The sequence below is a fragment of the Pelodiscus sinensis genome, chromosome 16 (assembly GCF_049634645.1).
Source record: "Pelodiscus sinensis isolate JC-2024 chromosome 16, ASM4963464v1, whole genome shotgun sequence".
In the NCBI taxonomy this organism is placed as follows: Eukaryota; Metazoa; Chordata; order Testudines; family Trionychidae; genus Pelodiscus; species Pelodiscus sinensis.
In genome coordinates this window covers 34,599,267-34,622,331 of record NC_134726.1, presented here as the reverse complement: position 1 = coordinate 34,622,331, position 23,065 = coordinate 34,599,267, and the positions used below count along the sequence as shown (strand labels likewise).

Below are 23,065 nucleotides of genomic sequence, written 5' to 3'. Positions count from 1 at the left end.
TGTAAACTGTGTGTAGTGACTGCTAATGATAGATATGTAGACTTCCTGTTGCTGAATAATGCTAAGTTGCAGTATCATTGTTCATGGTTTTGTTTACTCCAGTATTTTAAAGAACTCCATAAACACATTTAAAAATATTTAAGACAAATTACTATCACATTAAATAATCTTCACCAGGTTACCATGCTATAGAACTTTCAGTGCATATAAAAGATTCAAAAGTGTTTGTCTATTTATTTACCAGGGATGAACCAAGTCATAAATGCTACTTTAACACAGGCATTTCTGAAGGAGAGCTATCATAGCAGATTAGTTTCCAAGTATACCAATAGTTTCTTTTTGATCGGATGAGGTTATTTCATGGCTAGCCTATTTATGGCACAGTCTCATCCTACTGAAATGTAAACTGGAGTGAACACAGGTTTTTTCCAGGTTTCACCTCCTACGTTTCCTCTAACCCCCATGCACTATTAAGCCCCGTGCAGGGTCTCAGGGCTGCAGCAGGGAAGAGATGCCTCTCCCTAACCCACAAAGCTGCCAGGGGAAAGGTTCCCCTGCCCTGTTCCCAGCACAGAGCTGCTGCAGCCAAAAGGGAGGCGCCCCCTCGGCACAGAGCTGTTGCAGGTGGGGCAGCTCCATGCTAGGGGCTGGTAGGGAAGCTGTAAACAGGAGACCGCTGGGCACCGTGCACTACTTCTACCATGAACACCTGCTCCCACCTGCTCCACGTGCCTATTGGCTAGGAACAGGCCAATGGGAACTGGGGGGAGGGGGGGGAATTGTGCTTGCAGGCGAGGAGAGCATACACAGTGCACTATGGAGCCTCTTCCCTCTTCCCCTCAGGACCCGGGCCCAGATCTGTTGGCTGCTTCCAGAACATCCTGCAGTGCCCCAGAAGAGGCAGGCACAAGCCACTGACCAGGAGCCACACAGGTAAGACGAGACCCATCGCCCACCTGACGCTCCACTGAGTGCCAACCACCATCACCTGGATCCCCTGTAAAGTCCCATTGCCCCGCACCCAGAATCCTACAATGAGCCCCTGTGCATCCAGATCGCCCACTGAGCCACCCCCACAGAGAAACCTCACGCCCCACACCTGGATCTCCCCACACTAAGCTCTCACTTGGATCTTGCTGGGCTGAGCCTTCCCGACAAAACGTGCTCTGCCTTGCACAGAGGGGCAGGCCCAGCCCTTGCACCATGTCAGTTCAGGTGCCACCTCACTGGTGAGTCTCTGTACAGTGGCAGTGGGGGCTTGAGCGTGACCTCCCACCCCAATGCAGCCAGTGCTTCCCACTGACATGCTGGAGCCACATGTATTGACTGAGAAAATTTGCACAATTTTAAATTTGTTTGGCACAGAATTCCCTCGGGAATAACAAACAAGGGGAAACGGGGGAAAAAAACCATGCAACTACCATGCTGCTTGCTACCTTCACACTGTTCACTCTGTGTGTTCTACCACTTCCTCTACCTTAGGCCTAGTCTTGTCTATTTAAACAATATGCACTCATATCTTTCTATTCCCCTATCTGTAATCTCTTGTGTTGTATTGGGATTGTAAACTCCTGGGAACAGGGACTGTCTTTTTGTTCTGGTTTTGTGAAACATCAAGTGCAAGGCGGTCCTATGTCATGAATAGGGCTCATTTGTGCGACAGTAATACAAATAATAAATAATGAGTATGTGTCACTTGCCCAAGATAACACAGAAGAGCCAGGAATTGAGCCCAAGTCCTCATTCAGTTCATTACCCTTCCCAAAGACCATGCTGTCTTTCCCTTCTAATTACAACAGTGAAAGTCCTGCTGTCCGAAGTAGTTTAGTACTTCCTGGCTTGCTTGTTGTGCAAGACTTAGATTGAGCTACGGTCACCAGAGATGAGTGGGGTTTCTTCCACAAGAACAAATTTGGAAGACAAGCTATAAACAAAGTTTTATAACGGAAAGGGATGTAGTGAGACATACCAGGAGCTAAGAACGGATTCAACGATGGAACAGGCTTTGGTGGCTTAGTCACCAACGAATCCAGATTCACCAAAGCTGCATTGGGCCCCAAGAAAGACTCGGGGGTTTTCCGAGCTGCATTTTGTTTGCCCGATGTCATGTTCATGGGCTGAGAATCAAAGAGATCAGGACTTGTTGTACCACTATGCTGGGATGGCAAAGTGGAATCTGACTCAGCTGTTACAAAAAGTCAAGAACAATCTGTTAGATTTCACAAAGTTAAATGCTACAGTTTACTAAAACCTGTTATTTGTGGGTTCACTATGTAGTACCATGCAAAAAAGTATGTGAAAGAAGCAAGTGATTTCATTTTACTACTGAAAATATATTCTTAAATCTGATTTTATGCTAGAATTTGTTTAAATTGCCATGTTTTACACTTAGCATTTTATTAAATCCTAAGTATCCCACAGAAGTGTAGAACACTAGACCTACAATTGCAGGGTAATATAAACAAAGCTCTACACAACTGACTTTGGTATCTTTCTAGTCTGCTGTGACAGACTAGGGATGTGAAAGGTTAACCAGATAGCTGGTAACTGGTCGGGGCCGGAGCAGCTCTGCCTGCCGTGGGCAAGGGGACCCATCGTCCGGAGCAGCTCCTGTCCATAATTGGCCAGTGTGCCCCGCTGGTAGGGGCTACTCCCATGGAGCAGCCTCTGTCCCTGAGGAGCCCAGGTTCACTTCAGACAGGGACTGCCACCTCCAGCGTCAGCCCCAGCATGGGAGCTGGGAGCCGGCAGCAGCCTGAATCCCACTATAGTCGGTTAATTGGTTAAATGTTAAGTTACCCTAATGTTTAACTGGTTAGCTGATTAACCAGAATTTTTACATCCGTAATATAGACATGGATTAATAACCTCTATGAAGAAGATATTTGTAAGCATCAGAACTCTGGCCTTGAACTATCATCTTGATAGATGTTTTCATTCAGTGTAACCCATTCACCAATTGACAGATTTCTTTTGAGAGAGACATGAACCAACACTGACCTGTGTCACCAATCTTACCCCTTATAAAGAAGTAGTATCAATACATTCACATTTTTAAAGTCTAGCAGTTTCTTTTTCATCCAGTGACAAACTTCCCCAAAAGTGAACTTTCAATAATTCTTCCACTAGCGTTGAATACACATGTACTCAACTTGCTTTGTTTCCATGCCTTCTACCATGGCCTTCATCTACTCGCCATGACTCATACCCAGAGAACACACTGAAGATGTGGCTTAGTTAAGCATAAGTTATTGGGCTAAATTTATAGGGGTAACTGGATGAAACACTATGGAAATTAGATTATATCATGGTGGTAACTGGTTTATTACTATGTTATCTATAAAAACTGCAACAAGTTCTATGCACTCCCCGGGTTGAACTTATTCACTGGGAAAGGTGCATCTTGCTCTGTCATAAAAGGCATGCCTACATAGCAGGGCAAAAGCCAAAATAAGCTACGCAACTTGAGCTATGTCTCAATTGCCTAGCTTAAGTCGAAATAGCTTATTTCCACTTTTGGTGCTGTCTACACAGCAGGAAGTCCAAGGTAGAGCACTTTTCTATCAACTTCCCTTGCTCCTCATACAACGAGGGTTACAGGAGGAGGAGTAAGAAGTCCCCATTTCAACATTGTGTGGAAATAACTGCTTGCTGTGTAGACGCGGACTATGTTATTTCAGAATAACGTCAGTTATTCAGAAATAATGATGCTGTGTAGACATAGCCAAAAAGATTAAAACCGTTGGTTTAGAAAACTTGTATCAAACTGCCCTTTGGCACATACCTGGCTTTCTGGAATTTCGAAGGTTGTCAAACTCAGAAAAGTCATCTTTAACAGTACCATTCAAATTACTGAAAAGGTCAAACGACGTACTTCCTGTTTAGGAGAACAAAAGACACCTGTCATTAATAGCTCTTCAACTGCATTATGTCCAGTGCTATTAAAAGCCATTTCTAAACTACTCATGTTACTTGAGAATCCATTTCTCTCTCTGTCCTGTCATGACCATTAAGGTCAGCTGGAGTGGTGCTGCTGTCATTACCCAAGACCCAATTCTTTATGACTAGTAGCAGTGCATTTTCAGTATCTGGCCCTTACCTCTGGTACTATCTTCCTCTGATTTCTCAGTACGGAGGCCTTCCAAGGCATGTGTGGTTAAGTGTCTTTAGGATGTAGCAGCAATATCAAATAGTGCCATTAGGAAATGAGAGCAGCAGTGATTTTACTGCCCAAAACAGAAGGTAGCATATATATTAACCAGCAGTTCAATCAAGTGTGCATCCAGATGCTGGGGTGATGGGCATCACAAATTCTATGTAGTATTGGAACTAGAAGCATGGATATAGTACAGTGGTAAACAAAATGGAATGTAAATGTGGCCATACATGGAGTAAGAATTTGGTTCCCCAATTCAGCTTCTTGCTTCACAGATTAAAGGAATTTGGAGAGCAACAGAAAAGACATGCTCAGTACTTGACGAAGATAAGGTGCTAGAGCTATGGTATCCAACACGCTAGCCACATTTGGCTATTTGGTTGGTTGAGCGTGGCTAGTTGGAGGACAAAATTATTTAGATTTTCAGAACAATGTGGCTAGTTCGCTATAACAGTAGCCACTATAGTGGCTACTCCTTCAGAACTGGCTGGAGATCGTGGCATTAGAGTGCTAAGCAAAGAGGAGCCTAACCCTTGCTCTGCAATTAGTGAAGAAGACATTAACCAGATATGGAAACATCTTTAACAAAAAGGAGGGGAAAACACCTATGTAAATAGTCATTATATTACCCAAAACCTACAGGTGGTAGAATTTGAAAGCCCCTTTTAAAAGCAATCAGCATTAAGCTGCATTACATCTTGAATCACCACACTCTAGAGGCGTCTAACTAGCTCAGAGATAAAATGAGAAACCAGAATGCAAGTAAAGATTCTGTTGCAAATGTTATTTATCTCACAAAAAAGTGTTATAAAACATCTTTAGTATCATTAATTTTACAGAACCATTTTGAAACATTCCATCTTTCTTTGTCCATAGAAAGCTAGATTAGACATGCTCCTATCATTCCACATACACATCCTTCATTTATTATAAAATGTACACAGAGGAATGATTGCAAACATTTCATTTAGCACAGACAGTCATGGCACCAACCCCAAACCAACTTGCTATTGTGACTGTTGAGAGCAGTAAAAGCCTCAAGGCATAGGCAAGGAGTTGTAACGGCTCTGCACTGTTACAGAAAAATTTACGGAGGAATCTTTTCTAACGCCTAAATGGCAGGAAAGCACCAACCTCCCATTTGCACTTTTGAAAACCTCCTCCTTGGAACAATGAATGCTGACCAAACACTGAACTAGTAGTTAACATCCACAGAGACATCTTTTTGCACAGCAAGTTACCACACTGAAAGCTTCAAAACAAGTGACATTTTCAAATTGTTTTAGTTCTCTAGGTTTTAGAAATTAAGCTTTTAGAAAATTTAAGAGAGTTGTGACTGCACTGCTGTCATAGGTCCATTGCATAACTGTGTGTAGCAGGTGAATATAAAGACTGAAGAGGTTGTGGAAGGGAGTGGAGGAGGAAAAAGCCACACAAATGCAATGCTCTGACTCAAAATAACAGCACTGAAATGTCTGCTCTAAAAGTCTATTGTGGGTCTTATTTACTTTGAAATCCAGCTCTAAGTCCTTAACTGCAACTATTTCTTTTATCCACTCCATTTAACCATCACCCACATATCATCTTAAGTTAGTCTAGAATAGAAGTTGAAAAATCACTCCTCAATAAAAAAAAAAAAAAAAAAAAAAAAGGCATGCACGCTTACACCACAAGTTCAGTACAGCCTATTTACTGGAAAGGATGTCAAATGTAAACACAGTCTCTTACCAGAAGTGGAAAGAGTTTTGTTTCCAGGTGCTGGTCCCCACGGATCTACAGTAGCTTTTGTTGCCACGGAGGATGACTGAGAAGAAGCCCAAGGGTCTACATTTTTGGACAGAGACTGAGTAGTGGATCCAGTTGGTGCTCCCCATGGATCAACAGAAGCAGCTGGTTTGGCACCTGCAACAAGAGAGGGCAGGATCACAGATCAGGCATACAGTCACTTTGCAAAGTTTTCTAAGAAATTAATTAAGTTAGAAACACTGCCCCTGCAAAGTAAGCACTAAGAGATCATTGTAAAATACTGGATGCTATGTTACCCCAATTTTACCATGCTATATATACACAGACAATTAATTTCTATGGACGACTCCAGAAAAATAAAAACATGCTCCCACTTGAATAATTAAACTTGCTGCAATTTGCTTTCATGGCAAACTGTCACTCATCATAGCACTGAATTATTGTGCAGACAGAAAGTGACATAATAAATAATGGTTATATTTAAAATAACTTCAAGTGAACTAGTGCTTCTATAAGCCATTATCTAAAAGAAATCAAGGACTTAATGTAAACACTCAGCGTTCAAGGAAAAGCCTACTTAACAGCTTCAAATGTGCCATTTTGAAACTCTCTTGTTTCCACCATAATTTTGTAAAAAATTCAACTTTCTCTGAGCTACAACTTTTCATCCCAATTTGTGATTAGGCCTTCTCTAAACTGTCCCCATCTATTTCCAAATTATCCTGTTCTTTTCCCCCATTTTGATGTCACTATTGACTGTAATTATCCCCACCCTCAATACAAATCTCTTCTCTAGTCCTTTACTTATATGATCTGCAAGTTCAAGTTTAATGAAAGAAACCTATGCAATGAATTTGATCCATCCCATTTCAGTACATTACTAATTCAAGCCTTATTCTTCATTCCCACAGAACAAACCTCCCAAATTATTTATATTTTAGTAAAACCTAAAAACCCCAACGGGGGGCTGAATTGCAGATAGTCCCTATCCTAAAGAATCTATGATCTGACAAGACAAACAACAAAATGTCAATGTGTTCAAAGTCAGATTTCTTGCTAATTTCATCCTCTCACAAATCCCTTTCCCTACTAACCACCTTAAGACCAAGTGCCAGTCAAACTTCACTTGCTCAGCCCCATATCCTCCTACCTTCTCCCACCATCATATGAAAACACGCAGGCTTGTGATGCCACTGAAGAAGCCAAACAAGATTTCAGTCAAGCCAGGGCATCACGCTCAGGTGAGGACTATACTTGACAGCTACACTGTACTAGCAAAGCTGCACTTTTGTCAGAATGAATTATTCCAGACCTCTCCCCAAAAGCCGGGACTTAGGGCTGCCATGCATGGAGCTGCTGCAACTGGGAGAGAGGAGCGCTCCTTTGGTCACAGCAGCAGGGCCAGATTAAGAAAGAGGCTCTAGGGGCTGCAGCCACTCAACACCTTGTGCTCTCTGCCAACCCTATCTGGCAGTGGCTATAAGGAGAGAGGGAGGTGGTTTGAGGTGTTGCCAATTCCCCCTGCCTATTTGAAGCATGTCACTGCAAGCGCCAGGAAGTTCTGTCCCCATGCTACCCTCACCTCGAGGCTCTGCCCCCACAGCTTCCATAGGCAGTGCCTGCAGGGCAACGTGGGCTGCATGAAGCCAGCTGTCTTCCCCCCTCCCTCCCCAACCACACACCAAACAGGAATTGTCCCAGATAAGAGCCCCACACCCCAATGCCCCAGCCCTGAGCCCCCACCTACAACCTAAGTCCCAAACTCCTTCCCAGGTCTCACATCTCAGCCCTGAGCCCACTGCACCATCCTCTCCCCCCTAGACCACAGATCCCAACTCTGAACTCTAACTCCTGCCCAGACTCCATATCCCCACCCCAACCTCCTGTCCTCAGCCCACTCCCACATTCCAACCCCCTTTGCACCAGTTCGGAGCCCAAACACCTCATCTCCATCCTCAATTGAGGGCCCGCATCCCAACCCGAAGCCCTCATTTCCCCCCCCCACACACACACACTTTGAACCCCTCGGCCCCAGTCCCTCCACCGATCATCTATGTGCAGAGCGAATTTTGTTATGTGCACCAATATGGCACTGATGTGTCTCAAATAATTTTCAGATTAGTGCACATAAAATTCATTTTGCACATGAACATAAAAAAAATTAGAGGAAGCACTGATGGGAACCCAGAAAATTTTACTTACCAGCCAAAACTAATATAAAAACAAAATTATTTGCTTATAGCACAGCCACACAACCTTTTAAAGTTAACAATTATCTTCAGGTTAGACTGTGTGTTCACCTCCACCCTTTTTCCAAAATCTTGATTTCCACAGAAACCAAGATATACTTACCAAGAGGAAATGTAAACATATAAAAAGAAGCTAAACGCTTTATTAGAAGAACAGGACAGAGCCCTCTTGTAGTAGACAGCTGTATCACCTCAGTTCACTTTGCTGTTTCAGTTCACAAGCAAATCCTCAGTTTAAAGAGTAGCACCACACAAGCCAACTAGGAAACCAGGAGATAAGCATTCTAGCCTGACTTCCGATTTGCAGAGGGGTTCGCTCACTTTCCTCAACAGGTGGCATGTTTTTGTCCCATCTACAGAACAGGAAATGCTTATGGGCTCGTGTGAATACAGCTACTCTCAATCTAGCACTCACACTTCCTTCATCTGCATTGTGTGTTGAGTTACGATTAATGAGGCCATGCAAGAAATGCTAATGACACTACACTCAATAAATGGAAGCTTTCAAACTGTCTTTTGTTCTTTCATAAGATAGATCACAAAATTTGAACAGTTGAAACTAAGAGCATTTAGGAAAATACCTTCCCCCACTCCTCTCTACTGAAATGTCAAAGCAGAGTTAGGCAGAACTAAAATCCTCTTTTTTAATGAGTCACTGTTCCACTAGCAATCAAGATTCATAAATCTGACATCTTCAAGGTCTATCCTTGGGAGCCAAGTAGTTGGCAAGCAAGAACAAGGATTGGTTATACATAGCATTAATAAAGTTGGGAGCCAAGGACAGGAAACTCGACAGCTGCAGCTAATACCATCAATTGACAAGTTTTTGCTTGTAACTTTAAAACACAAGGTTGATGTAATATTCCTTATAAACATAAAACTGTCTGAAAACTCTAGAACTCTGATTGACCTTTTCTCATCTCATGTTTCACTGCTCATCACAGTGAAGATGCAAACTCTGTTTAAAACAAAACAATGAACCGTGGCTGGCCCAATGGCTGAGCAGCTGCACACTGGGCTAAAATGAGAAGACATCAATGCTTCAAGTATCAGAGGGGTAGCCGTGGAGACAACTGCCATGCGGACCTCATGATCATAGGGAAGGAAAGGATGAGGAGAAAAAAATTGATTTTGACTACCCGCCAATCAGGTTTGTCTACCATCATTCAAGTCATATAACTTTCTGTGGGATCTTGATCAACAGAGATGTCCGAAAGGTGGGGGGTTACTTATGGAATCTAGGCCAATGGAGAATCTACGCATGCGATCATAATCCTAATAAGGTCCACAAGAGTCAAGAGAAAAATTTTCTAAGGAGCTAATAGACTCCTGAATGAAGCATTTTCTTCAACTTATTCTGCCGCTCTTCTTAGGCACACTGTTGTATGGTGTCAATCTGAGTCCACGCCAGGCACAAAATGAGCTAGTGATCTCTGGCTCCTATCCCAGATTTCTGAAATACATTTGCTAATTCCCCACTACCTTGGCCAGGGAGCCCTGCGCAAGATGTCTATGAAGGAGAAAACATGAACTTCCTCACACAAGTGTCACTATCAGGACCACAAGAACCTATACAGACAGCCATTTTCCACAAATACCCGCCAGACTTGTCCTGCTTTGTCCCTTTTGCTTTTTAATGGTGTTTCTTAGGAGTCTTGTGTGTCACACGCCAACGAATAAGAGAGATTGTCTTTTTTGCTTCTGTGTTCCTTTTAAAAAAAAAAAAAATCTACAATGGCACTGGGTGTTGCCTTTTCCCCACACCGATCCCCAAATAGCGGAATCCTCCGTGTCATCTTCAGAATGAGATATGACAATGCTGGCTTTTTAGGGAATCTTCATATTGTTACTTTTATTTTACTGGCACTTCATTAAGACAAGACAGGAGACCCTGGAGATAAAGGGACTTGAGGCCTATAAATCAGGATCTGGAGAAAGGAGGACTCTAGTCCATCAAAGGAGATGGCAGAAGCTAGAACTCAGGCCTTTGGTTTCAGGTCAGAGAAAACAGCCTATAGATGACAGCTCTGAAACAGGCTGCAAGTGACAGAGCCTCTGAGTAAGAGCCAACTGAGTAAAACATCTGGTTAATAGCTGACCCATGAAAAATAGGTGTATATTGCTAGAAGGGAATACTCAGTATGTCCTTTACTGGTACTTGAGATCGTATGGGTTTGAATTGGTATATGAACTAGAGACTTAATTAGCAGGTATTTGTGGATTTTTTTAGTGATTACATTTTTACACACCCAGGGCAGGAGCCAGTAAAAGCCTGCTTCCCATGAGCACCAGCTCCAGTCTGCCATCTACTCCATTTCTTCTGATATAGAAGCAGCAACGGTGGGGGGGGGGGAACGGGAAGGGGGAGGAGGAGGACAGGCAAAAGCCACTTCCTGTGTGCACTGGCTCCTGCCTACCCCCTCACCACCCGCACTGCTGCCCGAGGGAGGCAGCAGGGGGAGGGGAGGGCAGGTGGCTCCACAGAACAAGCATGGCTCCCCATGGGCACTAGCTCCCAACTCCCCTTGTTGCCTCTGATAGAGAGGCAGCAAGGGGGGTAAGTGCATGTAATCATTAGGATTAATCCTGTAAACAACTACATGCTAACATCCCTAAAATAACAGTTACCAGTTGATTGAGGAGCAGAGGGAGTGGAGTAGACAGTGGGTTAGGACTTCAGCCAGGAACAGTGACTGTTGGGATGTGACCCTCAACAGTTTTACACCTTTCCATAAATTGTCTGCTTCCTTCATGCCCAGAGGAAATAGAAGAGAACCTCTAGCTGATTCTCCTGGATCTCTGATTTAGGCTAATTTGGTTCCTGCCTGAGTAACTCCTGACTGGATTGAAATCGTGTAGATGCTCCTGGCTGCAGATCACAGAAAATTCAGAGCCCCACCCCCCCCATCAATGCATTCAATGATGAGAGATTTTGAAAGAAGCAGTCCTTGGCCTTCCTCTGCTTTCAGGGTTTTTCTGCCATTCCCACACATCTCATTCTATTTCTGAACCTTGGTAAACAAACCTCGGAAAGCTTCTGGGAAATACGTCCTTCATTCAACTACACAGCTCAGCAAATCAACCCAGATCATATGCCTCACAATTTAACTAGTAATGTTTGCGGATCATTTGTTTTAATTACTTTTTTCCCAGTGTTCAGTAGAAGAGGATCCTGGAAACACCTGCATGCAGCTGAAGCAGCATAACTAAAGTCAAACACTTCACGGAAATGGGAAATTTTTCTGCCCAGGCTGTCTGGATTTGTCCCTAAAGATGAAGCTATCTGAAGACCCCTGTAAGAGCTCTGGATTTTCTTATACAACAGAATAAACTCTTTGGATAGCCTTGGAGTCCATGGGCCCTAAAAGCAGGTTGCCAAATAGGTCTGGCAAATCCAAAAGGACTTAGCTGGGAGGCATACTACAGAGGCAATAAAAAGAATAGGAAAGACACCCAGAAATTAAATATATAGCTCTCTAACATGTGCAGGTTCAGATCTTTCTGCATCAAATACATACACATTAACAGTCAAATCAAGACATCTTCAGGGTTTCATAAAGGATTACAATAAATTTAACATTAGATTTTGCCCATTATAGATCTATTGAAAAAATACCTAATTTAAACCAATGAGCAGTCCTGTGGCACCTTAGAGACTAACAAATATATTACATCATGAGCTTTCATGGATAAAACCCACTTCATCAGAAGAGGAGGTTACTTACCTTCCTGAAACTGACGTTCTTCGAGATGGGCATCCCTGGGGGTGCTCTACAGTAGGTGTAGGTGCGTCCCAGCACCTCAGGCGCTGGGACGTACCTACACCAACAGTGGAGTACCACCACGGACGTCTTTTGAAGAAGTGGGTTTTAGCCATGAAAGCTCATAATATATTTATTAGTCTCTGAAGTGCCACAGGACTGCTCATTGTTTTTAATGTTACAGACTAACACAGCTATCACTGAGATTTAAACAAGTTAACTGATTTACTATTGACTGTCAGTACAAACACACTTCTTCATTAAGAGCAGTAGTAACACATTGAAATCCACTTGCAATGGATTGCAGATTATAAGAACCTGATTTAGATGCCTGTCACTGCCTAATAGATTAAGAATCTAAGATGATGAATACAACTACAAGTCAGAGAATGAGTATCTCCAACATGAGACACACGGTTTCTGCTACCAACTCAATTTCCACTTCCCTCCCTTGGGGGGTATAAAGCCTAACTATAATGGCATAAAATCAAACTAAACAGACTGAAATTTCCATTACAGTTTCCTGTGGATGAAATGACCTAGCTGGTTTATGAAAAATCAACCACGTTAGATCAAAATACTTGTTATGGAGAACGTCAACCTGCTCACTTATAGAAAATCTTGGGCAACGTCAGCACCACGAGTGTTTTTCAACACTACTTCTGCCAGTGTTTACTCTTACCAAATGACTGCCATGGGTCAGATGCAGTAGCTGTAGCTGCAGATCCTCCCCAGGGGTCTTTCTGGTTTGCTCCAGCTGTGGGTCCCCAAGGTTCAGTTTTCTGGGGGGCTGGTGCTGATGAGGGCAGTGCGTCCATGAGATCCAACAAAGTTGTATGCTGTGGGAAGAAATATTTTTAGGCTTTAATCAAGACGACTTCTACCCTGAAGTAGCATGTCCATCATACCACAAAGCAATATTTTGTTCTGTTACACACCTTCACTGATCAGCTGCCTTGTCTTTAGCCTGCATGAATGAATCACATCTACCACAACAAAATCCCAAAAGCATATACAAGCTCAGATTAAGCTATGTTTGACTGTATCTCATCATTTTGCAGCATAACCAGGAATTTCTTAATTGAAGGCACTACCTCCTTCTTTTTGGGAATTTTAATAGTGTCTCTGCGACTCTCCTCCAGAGCCATCTGTAATCTCAGATCATCTCCACGTCTGAGGCGCTCCTCCTGCAAAAGAAGACACACTGTTGATACTGTTGGGCTAGACTGTGTAAAATGGTGCAGTCTGCTCCCTCCATGTGCTTAGCCCACTTGGCAGGCCAGTGCAGGGAGAAAGCCTACAATAGCCTCAACTCTTGCCAACCCCCTTTGGAACAATTTGCATCAGAGATGTACAGTGGGTTACAAAGGACAGATTGTCCCTTGCATGTGACATGATGAGAGTTCCTTGGGCATCTCTCCTCACTTAGGCACAGGCCGAAACTACCTAACACTCATTCTCTAATATACAGTCCACTTGAAATCTCAGTTGAAAACTTGATTTTATAACTTTCCCAGAATGAGAAACCAAAAATGGCTTGCTTAAACTGATAAAGAAAGAATTTAAAGAAAAAGCCAATATTCCATCTTCAAACTACTATGAACCATTATTATGGGGCAGCCGTTTTAACTTCAGTTTTCCTAGCTTTTGTCACTCTCTCTCAACATTTGATAGAATTGTTAGGACTACAAGGAACCAAGAATCACTCTAGTGAGATCCATTTTTTTTTTGTGGGAGTCTAAAATCTTCGGGCCATTTCTAATTGGTTCATATCAAATTCATCTCAAATGGTTTTGATTCCATCACCACTTTCTGGATTTGATCTTGTTCCCTAGTTGTTGTATCTTTTCTATTTTAGTTTAAATTAATTATTTCTAGCTTTATAGTTAAGCGAGAAAAAAATCATCTTCCTTGTTGTATCCCTATTCGAACAAAGACTTTTATATTGAATGTACAGTTATAAACTGATGTTTGAAGATCATTATGGAAGTATCTGGCATGATTCCATAATTAAGGATAAGTTCTGAATGTATAGTTGAGATGCAACCCCTTTGTTATATATAGTCTCCCCAATACTACAGCATTTACTGTGAATACAAAATACATTTTCTGTGAATTACCAAAAAAAAAAAAAAAAAAGTCAGACTAGCTGGAGGTAAAATTAATTAAAAATTAGCATTTTAAGAAATTTAGCATTACTGGTCACCTTTTTATTTGTCCCAAATGATCTTAACAGAACACCACACTCTTCAATTTTAGCAGTTTATAGTTACAACTCACTGAAATTTTGTATGCTTGCCACATTAGCAGGAGGTTTTTGGGGTTTTTTTTGTTTTTTTTTTGGCAATAATTCTTCATAAATGAGAGTCCAGGAGAATAATGTTCTTCCAGAGAGGAGGTCTCATTTCAAAATGGCTGCCGTGTCTTATTCTCAATGGGTTTAACAGTTATTACCTCGCATAGTTCCCAGTGGAATGGGACCAAACAGCATTCTTGGAAGATGGTGTTCCTCTTTGCAGTTAGTGCATAGACAGAGAATGATTATAATAGACAGGATACTGACCTGCTCTGCAACTTCTCTGCTCATTGCTAATGCAAGCTGCAGCTGGAGCTCCTCCTCTCCACTTGTCTGGGGTCGTGCTTGCTCTAGCTCTGAAGAAACTCGAGGGGATGTAGCTGTTGAAAGAACAAAAACATATTGTGTGTGTGCGCGCATACACATACACACACACACCCCCCTTAGGATATCTCTTAGCATACCTGATTATAGAAATGAAAGGCAGTGCAAAGAGTTCAAGTTGCTCTTACAAGCCAAGACACTGGTCCTTATCCTAAGAGACACTAAGGACTCGCCACACCTAGGCCGTGTCCAGACTCAGAGGTTTTTTCGGGAAAAGTAGCCTTTTCCCGAAAAGACTTCCCCTGCGTCCAGACTCAAGCCGCGTTCTTTCGAAATTATTTCGAAAGAACGCGGCTTTTCTTTCGATGGCGGTAAACCTCAATTTACGAGGAAGAACGCCTTCTTTCGAAAGTCCCTCTTTCGAAAGAAGGTGTTCTTCAATGTAAATAGGCCGTCTTCGAAAGAGAGCATCCAGACTCGCTGGGTGCTCTCTTTCGAAAAAGCGGATTTCTCTTTCGAAAGATCCGCCTGCAGCCTAGACGCGATCTTTCGAAAGAGCCTCTTTCAAAAGAAGCCTGCAGTCTAGACATAGCCCTACTGGTGTAAAATGAGAGTACAATATGCTCCGCACCTTGAAGGATCCTTGGATGTGATCTGTCAAGGAGCTGAGCATGTTCTATTTCCTTAATGTCAACAAACAAGATGACAGACATTCTAATGGGAGCTTTCTGAAAGTTTGATAGCTTACAGGAAAATTGTGCTTGGAAAACAAAGAATTAATTTATTTACAAGGATAATAATATCAAGAAATACTGAATAACTGACTACAACAGCTGGATTTATCACTTCAGCAAATGAAAAGCTTTAGAGATAGGGGTCGCTGGTTTCATAATCTGTGGTTAATCATTCAAGAGATGTTTTAAATACCTGTAACATGTACAAACGTTACAGTATAGTCAGACTTTGCTGAGAGTCAGCCAGCATGAAGGTAAGAAGGGGATACCTGCTGCATTTTTATAAGCTAATATACAGTCTTGGTCTAGACATTTACGTAATCTATTCACGTACAGTTTATAAAATAGTAATATTCTCTGCAAAAAAACATTTCAAACAATGATCATTTAAAAAGATTAAAAGTTTAGTATTAGGAAATATCTTAAAGATAGGATGCAATATTTTATAAAATCCTCGTTTAAAGAAAATAATAGCAGGGATAGATATTTGTATTATAACCACTACAGAATTCTATCTAAAATGTCAAGAATTTATCTTCTGAGAATTAGTTGCAAATTAGACTGGCAGGTCTTTAAACAGAGATGAAAGACTCTGCGCTAAAAAATAAATACTTGTGTCAAAACTGCCTTTTTACAATTATAACATTTGTATTACAGGAGCAACCAGACTCTCCAATCAGGTTTGGGACTCCATTATGTTCATTGAATTATTGAGTTTTTGTAGTCTGTCATGGTTTATTCGGTGTACATTTAAACATTCATTTTTCCTGCTATATGGGTAATCCAGCTTTATATGCAAATTATCTTTTACTTTTTAAAATAAAATACTAACAGATTATGGAAGATTTCTACTGTTAAATAACTTGTGTCTTGGTAAAATTATGTTTTTTCTAAATAGCACAGCTTAGTGTTTTAATGATCATTTATCAGTCTAATTTTTAAACACAGTTTTTAGTCACGTTTTATAAATGAACTATCCCCTTCACCGGATTCAAGCCAATAACATTCCTGAATTGATATAAATGGCAATTTTCCCCCAATCCTTCTTTTGGATGGAAATTCACCTAATCCTTACCTCCCTACTCACAGAATCAGCATACCACTTCCACTGCATTCCAAATCTAAAGGAGTGATGGATGAATTTAAAGACCTGAACTACATATTCTTACACTATACTGATCCTTGGACTGCCAAACCACTCAGCCAGGCCCACCACTTTCAATTCCAGTGATATTTACGTTATTTAACCACGGCAATCTTTGCAATCTTACCCCATTCTCAGACCTCTTCTCCATACACCTAAGTTTTGTTTGCATCACAACTACTCTACTCTTTCAAAAAACAAGGCCAAACAAAATCTTACACAGAAAGAATGTCCAATCCTCCACAGATTATAGCATGGCAATCACTAAGAAAATGGATCTCCACTCTTCATTTAAATGCATTTCTCATTCAGTTATACACATACTCATCTGAATTTCAGAGGAGTTGCATCCTTATGTCCCTACATTTGGAGGTAAGAACATAATTCTTCTAGATCAGGGGTCTCCAAACTACGGCCCGGGGGCCGGATGCGGCCCGCGAGGCCCTCTCATCCGGCCCGTGGAGACCTTTTTGGATTCAAAGGCAGAAGAAGTGAGATTGTTTCAAAACCCATTTGAAGCAGATGTGGCCAGTTGCCCAGATGAACTGCAGCTGGAAGTCATTGAGTTGCAAGCAAATGACCTCCTTAGGGACAAGTTCAAAATAGGACTGGTGGGTTTTTACCAGTTTTTGCCCAAGGAAGACTTTCCTAATGTCAAAACTTTTGCATCAAGGTACCTTTCAATCTTTGGAACAACATACCTGTGTGAACAAACATTTTCAAGAATGAAATACGTGAAGAACAATTTAAGAACAAACTTGTCCGATGATAATCTCAGGTCACTGTTGATGTTAGGGACAACAAATCTAAAGCCAGAAATGTCTGCTATTTTGGCATCCAGGAAACAATTTCACCATTCACACTAATACAGGTGTTCATGTGTAGTGTATGAATGTGTTATTAAATAATAACTGAATAAAATAATATTAAATAAATAATTAAAAACAACATCCATGTTTTGATTGTTTTTTATTTGGACCTCAAGTGTGTAGTCGGCCCCCGAACTGCTGTTTGATAGTTAATGCGGCCCTCGGGCTGAAAAGTTTGGAGACCCCTGTTCTAGATCATTGATTTTTCAACCCTTTTGCATTTGTGGATGCCTAACAAATTTTGAATGGAGATGAAGGCCCCTTTGGAAATCTTGGACATAGTTTGCAGATCCCCAGAGATCCATGAGACTCAGATTGAAAGCTACTGTTCTAGATAGACCAGCTCTGAACATATAAAAAAGGCTCCAAAATGTTGCCAAGTGCATGAATGGCAAAGGGGAAGCAAAAAGATACTAAATAAGACACTAAGTAAATAACCAACTTCATTCTTAATCACCACATAATTCTTGCTTTAAAAAAAAAAAAAATTCCAGCTTCTACCTTCTGATGTGCTGCCTGAGTTTTCTTTTAGTTCTCTGGAGATGCTTTGGTAAAGAAGGGAGTCATGCACTCCAATCTCTGCCTCTCTAAGTTTATATTTGGGCTCTGTTAAATATAGCATGCCAAACAATTGCAGCTGCCACACAAGATCCTGAAAAAAAGCAGCCTGAGATAACAGGATAGTCCCATGCTAAAGCAGTGGTGGGAAAACGTTTTTGGATCAGGGACCACTGACGTACAGAAAATCAGTCAGGGGCCGCACACAAGTGAGAAGCAACCCACCAGCGCAAAACAAAACAAAACAAAAACAAAAAAACTCTGACAGAGGCTACCTCTAGACTGCAAGCCTCTTTCAAAAGAATGTGTCTAGATTACAACCAGTACTTTCGAAAAAGCAAGCCGCTTTTTCAAAAGAGAGCGTCCAGGGAGTCTGGATGCTCTTTCGAAAAAGCAGTTTTTGCATTTCATAGCGCCTTTTTTCAAAAGAGCACTTTCAAAAAAAAGGCATTATTCCTCGTAAAATGAGGTTTCCCATGATCGAAAAAACTGCCACGTTCTTTCAATTTACTTTCAAAAGAATGCAGCAGGAGTCTAGACGCAGGGGAAGTTTTTTCGAAAAAAGGCCACTGAGGCCAAAAGGCCAATTTTTCGAAAAAACCTTGTAGTCTAGACACACCCAGGAGAAAGACACTCCCCTCATTCCTCTCACACACCAGAGCCTGGGTGGGAGGGGGGCCCGCAGGCTAGTAGAGTGTGTGTGCTTCAGCCCCATGGGGAGATGATGGGGAAGCTGGAGCACCAGGGCAGGCTCCCCAGTGCTGAGGGGAGCCTTGAGGGCCGAATCCAGACAAACCAGGGCCCACATCCAGCCCCCAGGCCTGAGGTTCCCCACCCATGTTAAGGGCTCTGCAGAGTGGTAGCAATATCCTACCAGTGACTTTCGTGACAAGCGGGGAAACCTGTGAGTAGCATTAGTGTAGTATGTTCTCTTCAGTATTTTTGTTCTAAATATGCAATGCAGAAGTTGCAGCTTCTTTCTAAACATCTAATACAATCACAGAGAGAGTGAATGACAACAGTATGGCCTGAAATACATGGCTATTTGAGAATGGATATACTTGGGTCACTGTTAGAAAAAAAATGGAGTGTTCTTGCTACCCAAAGTTGGAAAGCCATTCTAAATGATCAACATCAGTACAGGGCAAGGCGAGCTGCTCACAATCTTGAACTTGCATAGTACCATATACCCCCTGGGTAATCCTCAAAATACTTCTCTTCCAACCAGCATCAGTCTAGCCTAACCTGATATTTTAAACTAGCTGTTCCTGATCCAGCCTAGGCCAGACAAAGGACAAAGGCATATCATCAGTATACTACTGGTATCATAGCCCTACGTATCTCTTCTCTTGTCTTTTACTAGGGATGTAAAATCCTGTTTAATTGGCTAACCAGTTAAATAATAAAGGGAAGGGCTGGCGGATCATTCCTGCCAGTCTGGAGGCCCCTCTCCCTCCGCCACAGGCAGGGGCTGTCCCAGCTACTTCCAGTTCTGCTGAATCGCAAAGAGGTCTAACCAGGAAAAACCCGCACCACTGGAAGATGTTATGGAGGACATCCAGCCAAAGCAATCACTCATGGGCAAAGAAACACGTGCTGAGGCGATCTACCAGCTGCTCCTGGGTTCCAGGGTGGTAAGACACTTCCAGGTGAACTGGGTGAGCTACACACAAGTCCCACACGCAAAGGGTTTCCTGGCAAAGCAAGGAAGATCATGCACCACCCTATTTGTAATTTATGGCGGTCGTGTTGTCTGTCAGGACCACCATATTCTTTCCACAAATGTGAGGAAGAAAAGCCAGACACAAAATGATTCCAGACCAGACATAGTGGAAATGGGATAGTCGGTCTCTGAAAGGGAAATGATCCAGTTGCATCGGTACTCCGTCCTCAGGCACACCTTCCAAAGGCCTGCTTGAACCCAGAGGGAGACTTGGGCTGGCCCTGGTTGTTATCAGACCATGGTCCAAGATGGCTTGCGATGGGGGTATCAAGGCCGCCAACATGAAAAATCAGTTCTGGGTCTGAATGGGAAGGGCCTCTGTGGAGGCTGAGGCTTAAAGATCTTCCTTTGGGAGCCAGAGTGTGCATACTTAAAGATTTCATGTATTGCATGAGTCTTTGAAGCTGTGAAGGCCAGAGTTGGTCTGATCTGCAAAAAGGCCCCCTTGTCGAAGGGAAGGTCTTGGATGGTCTGCTGCACCTCTAGGGGAAGGCCCAAAGGTTGGAGACACGCCACTCACCTCATGTCAGTACCAGAGACCAAAACCTGTGTTGCCAAGTCCCTAGCGTCCAAGGGTGCCTGGATGCAGGTGTGGGAGACTGCCTTGCCATCCTGTACGATAGTCAAACTCAGTACAGGAGTCCTGGGGAAGCTGGGTCCTGGAACGACCAGGCATTACAATTATAATGGCTTAGAATAGGCTAAGACTGTGCGCCTGGTGCCAGTTCCAGGCGATGTGGATCTAAGGCAGATTCCATGAGGAGTTATCTTAAATGAATGTCCCACTCTCTTCTGGCATGAGGCTTAAATGCCTTGCAGATCTTACACCCATCAGGTTGATGAGATTCCTCCAGACACCCAAGACAAGTCGTGGGGGTCACTTGTTGGCATGCATTTCAGGCAAGCACTGCACAAAGCCCTGAGGCTCTGGCATGCCCCAAGTCACTGAAGGGCAAATGTACTAACTAATGATGAATGGCACTTTGCAAAGCAAGAGAGCCAAAGTTCCAACAGTTGCCACTGGCAGTGAGATGAAACAGAGGAGCAGTTGGGCTGGGCGGGTCATATAGGGCATTGTACTGGTGATGCTCCAGGGAGCTCCACAGCTGACCTGGAAGGTAGCAACTAGGGAAAAGCTCTCTCACAGTCATACATGCAGCATTCTCACACCTAACTGGAATACATATGAGCAAGCACGTGAAGAACTGCATTCACACAGATGTGGTATAAATACATTTTTCACGAAATAATTAAAATAAAGTACACCAGTGTTTATCTAGCATTAACTTTTTTGTCCATCAACTCCATTTTTTAAATTCCTGCATCATCAGAACAGTTGCTGTATACTGACTGAATACTGCATAATGTTTTAGTTGCAAGGATCCAGTATAAAGGTTATTGCTTTAGTTACAATATCTCTGGCACACAAAGAATCTCTTACACCAAAGCACATGACCATTAACTCAGATGTTTATGTAAGATAGAACTGAATAGATCAATTCTGACCTGTTAAGCCCTGCTTTGTTACTGCTTTGAGCATTTTCAGATTCAGGCATCTCTAGGCCACATGGAAACAACTGTGTGGGATATTTGCTGTTACGGTGATAAATGCCACTGTCCTGTTCTCTCCCCATGTCCATCTACAGTATAAAGAAACAATTTCCAATTTCAATTAATCACTAAAGCAGGATTCTGTTCTACCATCTGTCCTTATTGCCAGCTATGTCTTTTATACATATTTATTGTTAATTTACTATATTTTGGCTATACTTACAAGCCAGCTGGAGAACCCTAAAGGTTTCAGTTACTATATTAGAGAAAACAGATACACAGCAGTGTTATTGTTTACATCAATGACACTAATACAAAATCAGCCACAGCATAGGTTTAGCATTTTCACCCAAATATTTAGACTACAGTTCTTGGAAAGTCTCCAGTCTAACCCATGCCATTTTATATGCTATGGCGGGAGTGGCAAAACACGGCTCATGGGCCAGATCCGGCCCATGTCCCAGCAGAAGCCTCAGGCAGGCTCCCTGCCTGCCTTACACCCACATGCCGCTTATGATGGTTTAGGCTGGCCAACAGGAAAAACTTCCTGACTGGTACAGCAGTTAAGCACTGGAATAAACTAGTCAGGGAGGTTATGAAAGCTCTATCACTGCAGATTTTTAAGAGCACTTTAGACAAATACCTGTCAGGAGTGGTCTTTCTAGATAATACTTAGTGCTGCCATGAGTGCAGAGGAGTGGACTAGATGACCTCTCGAGGTTGCTTCTAGTCCTACAATTCTATGATGTGTCAACAGAGGCACATAGCCAAAGAAAATAAAAACTCTTCACACAACATTGGACTAATCAAGCTGTTCTTATGCATGCTGGTCCATCTTCCTCACTACTGCATATAAGGGGTGAATTTGGCCTGGTGAAGCTTTAGCATAAGACCCAAGAGGGAAAAAAGCTTATATACACAATCATTCTGAATTTCCTTTGGTGAGAAGTCCAATTAACTAATTCCATTGACATTCTCTTTGTATATAGTCAGGGAAAAAAGGCTGAATTAGAGCAGCAAAACTTTAAGATAAAAAAATTTCATATGACTAACAGGCAATGTTAAAACCACACAGATTTCAGGAAAAATACATCTAAGATTACTTAGGAACACCCTTAAAACAACTGTAAGACAGTTCCACATTTTTAAAACTTCAGAAATGCTCTTTTTAGGGCATCTTTCCTGTCATTATCTCGTTAAAAAGTGGACTATAAAACAAAACTAATTTCTCAATTAAGAGAGCCACTTACTGCCTCAAGGCAAGAACTGGGCCTACCATGTGCACACCATACTGTCCGCTTAGTTTACATAGGCTGGGCCAGGTCGTTAAAATATGTAAGAATCCTGCTCTGCAAGTGCGTCAGAGCAGGATTTTAGTACATTGTGACACACTGCCTAGTCATTATTCAGAAAGGGGCATCAGATAGGCAAAGTACAGGAAGCATAGCTGCACGCAATCAAAATGAAACAGGGTACACCTCGTCATAGGCCTAATATAGGTCCTTTTAAAGCAAGATAACATTTATTTCATTCATAGGACAAGATGGGAAAGGAAAGACATCAGCTTTATTGCAGAGTTCCTTTTGGCTACCAACCTAACTAAACATAATACAGATATAATATTCACCATAAAATGAAGCAATTGACTTGACTTCTCCGATTCACACTTCTATGAATTTTTGAAAATCTCTTAAAACGCTCCTCATATTCCAGATCACGCCTTGTAACTCCTGCTGTGGCCTATTTTAATTCCTGAGGAGCCATAGCAGATTGACAATGACAATCCTGAGGAGCTATGATGATGAAAAGACAATGTGATCCTCAGTTGCTGCTGGAAGGGAGAGGGAAGGGAAAGGGGGCTAGTCTGAGATGAAAAAAAGGTCTGACTCCCTAACACCTGGACAATTTCTTGAGTCCATTAGCAGCAGCTGAGGATCTTGCATGCATGTCCCAG

General features: G+C 42.2%; 1 protein-coding gene across 5 annotated transcripts in view; it reads right to left on the bottom strand.

Moving 5' to 3' along the window:
* EPN2 (epsin 2) overlaps positions 1-23,065 on the bottom strand; it is a 73,169-nt gene that overhangs the window by 5,648 nt on the left and 44,456 nt on the right. For 3 of the 5 annotated variants that reach the window (XM_075899785.1, XM_075899784.1, XM_075899787.1), the window contains 6 exons: positions 14,476-14,588; positions 13,007-13,099; positions 12,595-12,751; positions 5,885-6,058; positions 3,785-3,877; positions 1,970-2,185 (listed from right to left, as the gene is read on the bottom strand). In XM_075899785.1, coding sequence (XP_075755900.1) covers positions 1,970-2,185; positions 3,785-3,877; positions 5,885-6,058; positions 12,595-12,751; positions 13,007-13,099; positions 14,476-14,588 — 846 coding nt within the window. Of the gene's footprint in view, positions 1-1,969; positions 2,186-3,784; positions 3,878-5,884; positions 6,059-12,594; positions 12,752-13,006; positions 13,100-14,475; positions 14,589-21,066; positions 21,201-23,065 lie in introns of all 5 variants that reach the window. The other 2 variants (XM_025180940.2, XM_075899786.1) reach the window with 2 other exon arrangements.